Raw genomic sequence first — 10,895 nt, forward strand, 5'->3', positions numbered from 1 at the left:
TATTATTATTCTTTTTTCAATGCTCTTTTTAAAATTATTTTTTGTTTTAATATTATTTCCCTTCATTTGTTCAAAATAAATTCAATTCATTCATCCATTTAAAAGAAAATTAACGTGTTAATGTAAAGAGATTATTCTGTGGAATTAACACATTAATTTTTAATGCATTAATGCATGAACAACAAAGTTATGACTCGTGCCATATTAAAAATTCAAATTGGGGGTTCACAAACACAAACTTATGTTATCTTGGGGGTCGTGGCTCAAAAAGTTTGAGAACCACTGCTCTAGGGGACACAGATATCTGCATAAATATCATTCAGTCAATCCAGACATCATTCTTATTCTATTTATTTCTCATCCTGGATGACTCTAGCTACATCTCCTCCTATAACTGTGTCAGCCAGGGACTTATTTCAGGTCACTGTGTTTTAGGTGCACACAAGATGCTATATTTTCATAATAAACACAAAAATCAGTGACTCGCAAAGGTCGAATGTCTGTGATACAACACCTGATCTAAGGGGTCACTTGCAAGTAGTGAGTAAGTCGTGAATGGCAGAGTGTCACAGGCCTCTCCGTAGCTGTTGTGCTGATTTTAGTTCACATGTGTTGCTCAGGCCTGCAGTGGTTCCCAAAGACGTTAGCAAACTGACATTTAAATCAACTACTCACTGAAAAGAAGCAGAAAGCTGGGGACTGCAAACAGATGGCAGTTTTTCTACACTGCACACGTCTTGCAGGCACTTAGACTGTTATATAATTTGGTATTTAGACATATCTACAATCTCATTTCCTTTACAAATGAGGTTTACTGGAAATGTGATTAGGCTGTGTGCTCTTGTTTGGAATTGATCTTTTATTATCTTTGATTACATGTTGGCCATACAGTGCTCTTTTTTCTTTTCTTTTCTTTTTTTTGCAGTAATATTGCATTAACCTGTTCCTTATGTTATCTGCTGATCTGGTGCCTCCCTCGGGGGTCCCAGATCGTCCCCGGACCCCACCTCACTACACATACACATACACACGAACACACACGAACACACGCGCGCACACACGAGCACACAAATGGGCGGTGCGAGGCAGCGTGCAGCAGGCAGCCCTGTGCAGCTTGTGCGCATGTTTTCATGTCTGGATGGTGTAACGGCGCAGATCTTCATCATTGTATGGGGTTGATGTCCAGCTGGGAGAAGCGAAGGATTTGCAAAAAAATAACTGGGCTTCAGATCGGAGATAACTCGACAAATCAGGTGACATCATGGGCAAAGTGCAGGGCGGGATGAAATGCGTGAAATATCTGCTTTTCGCCTTCAACTTCATCTTCTGGGTAAGTCCCGCTCCGGCAACGGTGTGCATGGAAACAACGTTGTTGCTATTTTAAAATCAGCCTCGTGTTTAAAGAGCCAGAGCATCGTTGTTGAATTTTTTTTGATGCTGATGTGAGTTTGTGGAGAACCTGTTAGTGCTGCCTTATGTTGGTGTTTGCATGTTCAGTTTTCTGCAGGCTGACACTGTGTGATGTGATCGCTCATTAACTGGTGATTCAATGGAGAGTTAATGTCATCCTGCAAATTGCGTGTATGCACCTGCCTCTCCCTGACTCTACACTGTTTCCCAAAGTTCTCAAACCACTCCCCAATTACATGACTGAGCCTCTTCTTTTCATTTCAAGTAATTAAAAAAAGATATAAGCAACCTCTATCTATAAAATGTTTTACTAATTAGTGAGTGAATCCATTCGACCTGTAAGCCACCACCCTTTTAACACTCCCTGTGATTTATCTTTACTGCAGCGCATACATCAGAGCTGCAGTGTGTTGCTACTTTTCCAACACAGATCCCCTATCATGGTTTGACATTGTGCTGGGATTTCTTACACACAGGGTTAATCTGTTTTGGGAACATCATGCAGGGTTTTGTTTTGGTCTGTTATGCGGCTCAGACAAGGTTACCTGTGGCTGTGGGTTCACTTTCAGTTTTCTGTGCACCCACTCACCATCTGACATTATTGTCAGGTCTTGTTATCATCTGTCTAGATGACAAGTGTACACATTTGGTGGACATGTTTCAGAGCAGTGGTTTAGAGGCTTTGCAAACAACTTGTCATGCGTTGTCCATTGCTTGTGCATATGCAGTATGCAACCTGTTTAATGGAACACAGAAATAAAGATTCATTCTTGTAATTTTCTTTTAACTGAGTCTTCTTAAGAGGTCTAAAGGAAATAAATGAGCTGAAGCTTATAGGGAATCCAGATGTTTTGGATTGTTGGGTGTTTCTGTTTCTGCCTTTGTGAAGCGCTATGAGATGACTTTTTGTTGTAAATATGCGCTATACAAATAAAATTGAATTGAATTGAATTGAATTGAACTACTAAACCACAAGCAAAAAGAAGAATTTAAAACAAAGCCTGAGTCGTAAAGTCGTAGGTTTGTGGAGAAGGAGTAGGTTTTTTTGTGAACATCAGTGCTAACTTCATTTGTTTATGCTGCTACTTCAGATTGCAGTTAACAAATCTATTCGGAATTATCATAATCAGAATTATAAACTGTGCAGGGTTGAAGTAGATGCAAAGATTGGAATACTAACAAAGATGCAGGTAAAGTTGAACCTAACCTTAACTTTTAATTGCTCACTGGATGCTTCAGTCTCTCTGAATTCTTGGATACTGATGTTTTACTGAAAGTGATACAGTATATATGAGTTTAGGCGGCAGCATTGACTCATCTGTGCTCTGTAAGACGATCACTTGTGTCACCCAAACTGACAGCGGCCTCTTTGTTTAGCAGTTTTGGGACTGAAAGCAGAGCTGTTGTGGTTGGAGCCAAAAGGGGCGTACAGTACGCTGTCATTTTGGGGTGCAGAGCCAACAAGCAGCCAATGCCGGTGCAAGTTACATCACCCAGGCACTGTGAGGCTGGCACAGCCTGTGGCTGAAATGCACCATGGGAGATGGACCACTGATGCTAATGCTGGTCTTCTGATGTGATTCTTTGATGGTCCATGTGGACGCATGAGCTGTTGTTGCAAACTGGTCCGGTCTCTTTTTTTTTTTTAATGATTTTTATTTGTACAGTAGCTCCTTGGCAGCAGATACTTCCCCTCTTTGATCTGGGTGAATATAAAGCATAGAGCCAAGAAAAGTGACTAAAAATAGAGTTTTTAAATGAGACAGAATGGTGGGATTTCAAATGTTTCCACTGTTAGAAGTTTAAAGGTTGTTAAGTCTATTTTTTACCAAAACTTGTAACGCTGCTACTATAAAATAAAGTGATATGGGTTAGAATTTAGTTTTTAACTTATGAATTGTTCTTGTTTGTTAACTGTTACAAGACTAATTATCCTTTAGCAAGCCCATACACATTTGATATCCCTCATTTTCCTGATTCTTTCCTGGGCTGTTTCAACTTCAAATAATGCTATTTAGTTGTATGTAAAAGGTCAGAAGGATTCACTTTCTCAGGTTTGACACCAGATTTTGATCGACTGGTTTATTTCTAGTCAAGTTTGCCCCCCGGGAGGAATGAGGCAACACAAAGCAGTTACTTGGATTTTTTTTTCTTTCTTTTTTTTTCTTTTGAAGAGCCTTTCAAGAGGTGAAGCATTAACATTTCTGGCAGGAGTTTGTCTGAAATAAATAGAAGGAAAAAACAGGCAGGGAGCATCAGTACCCACTTTACTGACAGGACAAAGACACAAGAGAGCCATCTGCAGAATCTTAATCAACCGATAATATAATAGAAAAAAGAACGCGAGGGGCCTCACTTTTCAACAGTGAAGTGATTCTGGACAAACACTGCCAGAGGAGCTGTCACCAAAGACTTAAGTTGTAAAAGTTTGATGAAAGTTTTAAAAATGTGCATCGTTATTTTAACATCATCATTATGCAGCAGAAGTATGAAACTGTGACATGAATATTGATTTGTATCATTCGTCACTCCTCAGCTGTCGGGGTTGCTGGTGCTGGCGGTGGGACTGTGGCTCAGATTCGACCCAGAAACAGTGGAGCTCCTGACAGGCGACGGCGCCCCTTACACCTTCTTCATAGGTATGTCACAGTTTGTACAGTCTCGGACGCCAGCCTCACCTTACATCTGCAGACCATGAAATATGACCCACAGTGGGATCGTGTTACAGAGTGGAATGCTTTTAATATTTAGTCATTTCTTGTAACAGAATTTCTACACCAACAATGATGTGATAAGGAAGTAAGCAACATGTGGATTTCATCGGCCAAAAATTTGATTTGAATGCGATGACATTTATTAGTTTCTGTTTAAACCGTTCAGCATTTTGATGCAACAAGTGTGGTGTTATGATTTAAAGGTGAAGTATGCGCTTCTAATCAGCTAAATTCAGTGAATATCTCCTCACACTCTGCACACTGTACACATACCTAACTCTGTAAAAGTTGCTTGGCCCGATCCACACAATCCTCTTCCAATGTGTCCTGAGAACGTTTAAACTTGTGCACAAAAAGGGAGAGTGAAGGAAGATGGGCTCAATGAGGGTAATGGAAAGGAGAGGGACAGTAAATTTGGCTAAATATGCAAAATGAATATTAACAATTTTTCTCCAGAGCTGTGGACTCCACCTTTTATGCATAATGCTATGAGAGGAGTTTTATGGTGCGATGTAATAAGCCTTTTACCGTCTCTGGTTAACTCCTCAGGGGACTCCCTGCTGCCATTTTAACTGAAGAACCTTTCAGGGGCCGCAGGTGTTACTGAACAAGGACGAATGCTTAAAAGGCACCTTTTATCTGCAATGCATTGCAATGTTTCATCACTTCTTTAGCACAAAGTGTGACGGAAGCTGTTTTAATCATTACTCATATCCTCAATGATTGGGCCTGTTAAAGAGCAAAGTGTTCTCCATTTAAATTCCTTACTTCCTGCACTTTCCCGCACTCTGGAGGTGCTACGTGCAGAGGGGGAAGTGAACGAGGAAACGTCAAACGATGATTGAAGTGCGCTATTAGCGTTAGTGCTCTGGTTTATGGGTAATGGAAAGATTTACATCGAATTTACAAACACTTATCTGATTTCCGTTGGACTGGAATAACGCGTGCAGATCGATCAGACGCACGCAAACGATGACAAATGGACTGATTGATAAAAAGCTCTGGATCATTGCTGAAATATCTTTTGACTTTTGATTGTAACTGAATGAAGAGTTTCTTCACAAAGCTTGTGGTAAAACACACAGTAGATTATTAAAACATACAGTCGACAAGACAAACAGCCTTCAGTGTTTAGCACTCCATACAATAGGCCCTCTCTCCGTCGCTGTGCGTAGGAGCCGACGCTCAGAATGAAGCCTATTCTTGTTACTCCCGTTTAGACCATGACCTAAAATGGTGACTTCACTTCATCAGCTCTCTGCTGTGCCTTCGTGGAACCGGCTGCCTCCCTCAGGACATGAGCAGCAGGTTGGGTGGGGCAGGTGACAGGAGACAAGTCTAAAGACTCCTGCAGGAACAGTCAAATATCCTGTAGTGCAAGAAAGAGCAATGTTTCATTCAGTGGCTTGTGCAAATGTGAAGGAGCAAAAAGCAATTAAAGGCAATGCTTTAGTTTTTTACTTTTATTAAACATGGTAAAAACCTAATTGAGATTAAAATGTCTTCTTTAGGAAGCCACTACAACCTAAAACATGAACTAAAATTGCACATATCTGCATAAGAGATGAATATTATCCAGATCAAATATTTAGTCCCAGTTATCTGTTTATGCAAAATACAGCAGCAGAGAACTTTTTTTTGTTCATGCAAATATGCTTAACATCTCCATTAAAACCACATATATTTTTGAATACATTTACTCAACTTCTCTATGTCTCATTTTCTCTTAGCTTTATTTTTAGTCATCACTTTTGCACTTTGTGTGGTTAAAGCAAATGAGATATCATGTGTTCATTTGTCGCTGTTCCAGTAAGTGGATTTTCATGGTCTGGACGGGGCTTTGGAGGTAATGCCACTATAATAAAAACCTGTAAGAACACTGGACAGCTTCAGGAAGGAGTCAGACCAAGAGACAGACATCTACAAAATAAAAGAACAAACTATAATAATGTAACAAATTTGAGCATGTTTTTAACTAATTTGCCACTGAGTTAAAAAAAAAATAAAAATGTGGTTCACATTCAGGTGGAACTTTCACGTCTGTTAGTTCTGCCAGTTCAGTGAACAGTATGAAACACTTCCTCTTGGCAGTTCGTAGGTGTAAATATCAGTAACATCTAGCTTTAAAATTCACAAGTGGCTCCACTGAATGAATAGGCTGACAATTGCAGGGAGCAGTTTTTTACTCAGTGACGCAAAAGTCTCCCCCTTTGCACAAAGTTTGCACTTAAAACAACTGATGCAAGTTACATATTTGAAGGAGCCTGCAGAGGATCAATCGCAGAGGAGCCTTTGCAACAAAACAAATATCACCATGAACTTCCTGAGTGGAATAATTGAGCGTCCCTGCCTATAGTCACCTCGAGCAAATAGACTAAACAGAGTGATACCATAATAAGGCAAAGTGGCAGCATTCCCTGTGGATGATTCACTTTCCACCTTTGTTGCTATGCTCTCAAACATGTAAACAGCCATTACGTGTGTGTGTGTGTGTGTGTGTGTGTGTGTGTGTGTGTGTGTGTGTGTGTGTGTAAGATAGGGGCAGAGTTACGCTAAGAAATGTTTCTACTCACTAAATGTGTTTGTAACTGATACCTGCTACCAGCTTTGACAAGCAGGAAACACACTTGACAGATATCAGCGGAATCATTAAAACAAAGTGGTAAAAGAGTGAATATTAAAGACAGCGATTAAGTGATGGAAAAAATAAGCAGCCAAGATCAGTCCTGTGTTGACACTTTGTATATACAGTGGAAGTTTTCTTGGCTTGTACATTTTCCATTGCTATTGCAGACAGTTTGCTTTGAAGCAGCGTATCCCTTGCCTTCAGCTCCCTTCAGCTCAACAGTCTTCCTCACCTCGTCTTTACCTCTCCTTTTGTTCGACAGTAGGAAAACAACAGCTTGCATTTGCCCCGTGTGGATTAATTAAGTAGCTGCAGTGGTTGCTGTCTATGTCACTGATTAGGCCCTTAGCACGGACCTGAGGGAGCAGCCGGGGTGTACAGTTACAGTGTAAAGCGCTCAGTAGCGAGGGCTGGGATCAGGGGAGCAGACCGGGGGAGGCGACGTCACCCGGGCTCGGGGTTGGTGGCAGACATGGTCGAACTCCGCAGCTAATCAAACCCCCACGAAATTTGATTTGCCGTTTTCCTGGACAGATGGCATCTGTTTTTACTGCTTTACCCTGCAGGAGCACAAACGAGCAAAGTCTGAGTAACTGGAAACCGCACTAATGCATCAAAAGAACTGGAAGACCTTGTGTCTCAGCAGACTCTCCAGCTCTATCAGTTTTGATTCAAATTTGATTATGATTCTGCACAGAGTCTCCAAAAGCCTCAGGAATCTAGCCTATATATGGGTAGGAGCTATATTTGTAGCTGCCCAGAGAGGGAAAGAATCCGGCATCGTGTTTTGTTCAACCCACTGATGACCACTGCAAGTAATTTCAGCACTTTCAACAAGACCCATGTTGCAACCAGTATTTTCGTTTAATTTGAATGACCACTGTCACCAATTCTGAAGTGATCAAAGAAGCAGTAAACCAAGCAACAAAGACCAGTTTGTGTCTGAGATTTTGTGTTTTAGATCTTTTTCATCTTGATTGAAAGCCCTAAAATTCACAGCAAAGGAGTAGGCTGATGATCAGACACAATTGTGGGAGGCGATTCAGAGGTTTCAGGCTACTAAAGAAGTTTCCACCTACATGTTCCTTCTGGTAGTCAAACACAACACAAACAGTCCTTTTATAAACTCCGCTTCAGCAAACACATGAAGGGACTTAGGTCACGCTGCCATCCTCAGTTGAAGTCGTAAACTGCAGTCATGTGACAGAGCTCATTAGGTTCTTCCTCTCTATTTCATTATGTCTTCTGGTCTGTAAACTCCTACGTCATGAACCTGACAGTGAATTGTTGGTTTTCTAATTTGTTTAAAGAGAGTAACACGATTTAAAAAGACTCATCTATCTCGTTGATTCTCTTCCCAGCTGTGTACATCCTCCTCGGTGCAGGAGGTTTGATGATGATCGTCGGGTTCTTCGGCTGCTTCGGGGCCGTGCGTGAGTCGCAGTGTCTCCTTGCATCGGTGGGTTGAAAGTGCTGCCTTTCGAGGCATTTTAATTGACTGTCCAGTTGTTGTTTTTCAGCTGTGACTGTTTGTGACTCTCTTTGAATTTTTAATAGTGATGCTTAATTTTTATAGATTTATGATTTGTTAATAATTTCCATGACTTTTCATGGAAGGAACAATGCAGTCTGGTACTAAAGTTAGGGAGCACGCATTCGATTGGTGCACTTTCAGTGAATTAATTGCATTTTGTTTTTTTTGCTCATGGCACCAACTTGTCCGTGCACAGCAGCTGGAAACAATTTGAAAATTGTCTGCAGACAATCACACAATTGAACAAACACAGAGAATACATTTCTAAGAATAAATGAATAATGGATTGATATTTTCTCAAGTTTAAATGCAGTATTTTTTTTGGGTTTGAGGACATTTATTATTTCCCCCATTAGTAAAGAAGACCAGAATTCCACATTTCTTTCCTGGAAACTTCAGAGGAATTATTAGGAACAGCCTGATTGTTTGGCTGACTGCTTTTTCCAAGGTCAAGAATAAACTTTAGGACTCAATTTTAGGAAAATATAATTCAGAAATTATGGATCCCTATAATAAATCAGTCTAACAATGAGGCCAGTTTTTATATTAAAGCCAGCCCCCGGTTGAAGACTCTAATAATAAGCTGTTTTTCGTGTCCTGCAGTTCTTCGCTTGCCTTCTGATAATCTTTGGAGCAGAGATCACCGCTGGTGTGTTTGGATTCATAAACAAGGAACAGGTAGAGTTCTTCATTTATAAAATAGTCAAATGTCCTCTCACGTTACAAAAACCTATAAGTAACATGTTTTTAATGTTATTCTGTATTATTAACAGATTGCCGAGGAAGTCCAAAAGTTTTACAGTAGCTCCATCGCTGACCTCAGCAATCCCAATGGAACCGCAATAGCATTAATTTACCACAAAACTGTGAGTAAAACTTGGCTTTTGTTGAGTTTCTGCCTTCATTTCACAGTCGGCATCATGGCAGTTCTAATATTTTTAAAATGTTTATATCTGCAGCTGAACTGCTGTGGAGGCTCCACACCGGACACAACTAGTGGATTGTGTGCAGATGCTCCAGAAGAAACCCCGGTAAACCCTCCTGCCTGCTGTGACACTTTACACCCACACGGTGGCAGTAAAGCACCAATAAAAACAATAGATTTACTGTAATGCAGTACTTGTACTGTATGTTTAATTAGCACTATGAATGTTTTTTTCAGGACTGTCTGACAGCAATAACAGATTTTGTCAATGAAAAGCTACACATCGTTGGATACATAGGAATTGGAATTGCAGGCGTGATGGTGAGAATTTTTTAATTGCCTATTCTAAAGTTGGTGACTATCCGAGTTTGTGTGAGCAACAAAAGGAAACATGAAGTGTCACGAGTGCTTTAACACGTCTCCAAAAATCTGTCTGTTTTCAGATCATAGGAATGATCTTCAGTATGGTGCTGTGTTGTGCCATCAGGAACAGCAGGGAAGTCATATAGCTGGTGTGCTGATCTCCCCCCTCCTCCAACCCCACCAACCAAGACCACTACATGCTCACTCAACCCTTCATAATCAACCTATCCGCATGAGAAGGGCACCACCAAAGTTGCATTTCAATGTCATCTTTTGTAGTCTGGGTTCATGTGGTGGGGAGGCTCACCGAACAATGAATCCCACTCTGTCCCAGTTATCCGTTCAACACGATACGCTGGATCGTTCACGCCACACCTTCTCCTCCACTCCACCAGCACTGAAACACTAATTTATTTCTCTGTTCGTTTCCATAACACATGCTCTGCTTTTGGCACAACCCTGTGACATTCCTCGCTTTTAACATCTCAATGTTATAGACCGCTGGTGCTCTGCAGGAGGCGACCGTGCTGTGCTGTAGCTGCGGCACGGTATATGAAGCCTTCTTTGACACAGGAATGTTGTGACTGAGGAGTATTGCTGTAAATATGGACACCTATTTTATACATTTGCTGTTAACATTATTTATTCTGTGCCCTTTCTAGCCCTTTTAGGCCTAATGCCAATCATACCTTGTGTGCTTAAGTGTTTTGAGGACTAGCCTACCTTTGCAAAATACATTTCCGTTACGTGCCTATTTAGTCACACAGTCAAGCCTCCAACTACTGTACTATTTGCCTCTTTCTTGTGATTTGTACATTATGACTGTGCTCCCTGCCACCACACTCAAGTATTTCTACTGTAAAGCACAATAGAGTACGTGTAGACATGATATCAACCCAAAGGGTTAGGAAGGTCTGATGATAAACTGTCCCTCTGTAAATCTCCAAATTCAACTGAGTTTATAAGTTAGTGACATAACACTTTGTGCTGAGCTCTTCAGGAGCATGTTTGAACTGTAACAGTGAGCTAGTTTGCATTTTTTGTGTGTGGTTTATTGTGGATGTAAATTTTGTTGGTGTGCCAATAAGATGTGAATTATAGAATAATATAGTTTATGTCATACTGTTAACCATAATAAAAACATTGGGTGCTTTTATCAACATTTTTATGTGTCCCGCCTCTGAGCTGCGTGCAAAAAAAAAAAAGTGCACTTCCCGTAAAGTAGCGGAGGAAGAAGCAGAATAGTGCAGCGATGCAAATTTTGTGGTTGGCAAGGTTCCTGAACATGTCAGCACATGGTGAAGGTTCACTGACAAGTAAGTG

At 40.7% G+C, this 10,895-nt stretch overlaps 2 protein-coding genes across 2 annotated transcripts in view; one reads left to right on the forward strand and one right to left on the reverse strand.

The window, feature by feature from the left end:
- Nucleotides 1-10,895, reverse strand: part of LOC103356200 (adenosine receptor A1-like) — a 711,380-nt gene that overhangs the window by 133,871 nt on the left and 566,614 nt on the right. The gene's annotated exons all lie outside the window — the stretch shown is intronic.
- Nucleotides 1,134-10,734, forward strand: tspan2a (tetraspanin 2a). The gene is made up of 8 exons (XM_008280209.1): nt 1,134-1,330; nt 3,947-4,049; nt 8,112-8,209; nt 8,888-8,962; nt 9,058-9,150; nt 9,244-9,315; nt 9,447-9,530; nt 9,653-10,734. The coding sequence occupies exons 1-8, from the start codon at nt 1,262-1,264 to the stop codon at nt 9,716-9,718; spliced, it is 660 nt and encodes a 219-aa protein (XP_008278431.1). The 5' UTR covers nt 1,134-1,261; the 3' UTR covers nt 9,719-10,734.

This window comes from Stegastes partitus, unplaced genomic scaffold (genome assembly GCF_000690725.1).
Source record: "Stegastes partitus isolate 25-593 unplaced genomic scaffold, Stegastes_partitus-1.0.2 Scaffold5, whole genome shotgun sequence".
In the NCBI taxonomy this organism is placed as follows: domain Eukaryota; kingdom Metazoa; phylum Chordata; class Actinopteri; family Pomacentridae; genus Stegastes; species Stegastes partitus.

Excerpts from the sequence above, each read along its gene's own strand:
- tspan2a (XM_008280209.1), top strand. The coding sequence starts at position 1,262 with ATGGGCAAAGTGCAGGGCGGGATGAAATGCGTGAAATATCTGCTTTTC. Across the intron at positions 1,331-3,946 it reads CCTTCAACTTCATCTTCTGG|CTGTCGGGGTTGCTGGTGCT; the intron begins GTAAGTCCCGCT and ends GTCACTCCTCAG. Across the intron at positions 9,151-9,243 it reads CATTAATTTACCACAAAACT|CTGAACTGCTGTGGAGGCTC; the intron begins GTGAGTAAAACT and ends TTATATCTGCAG.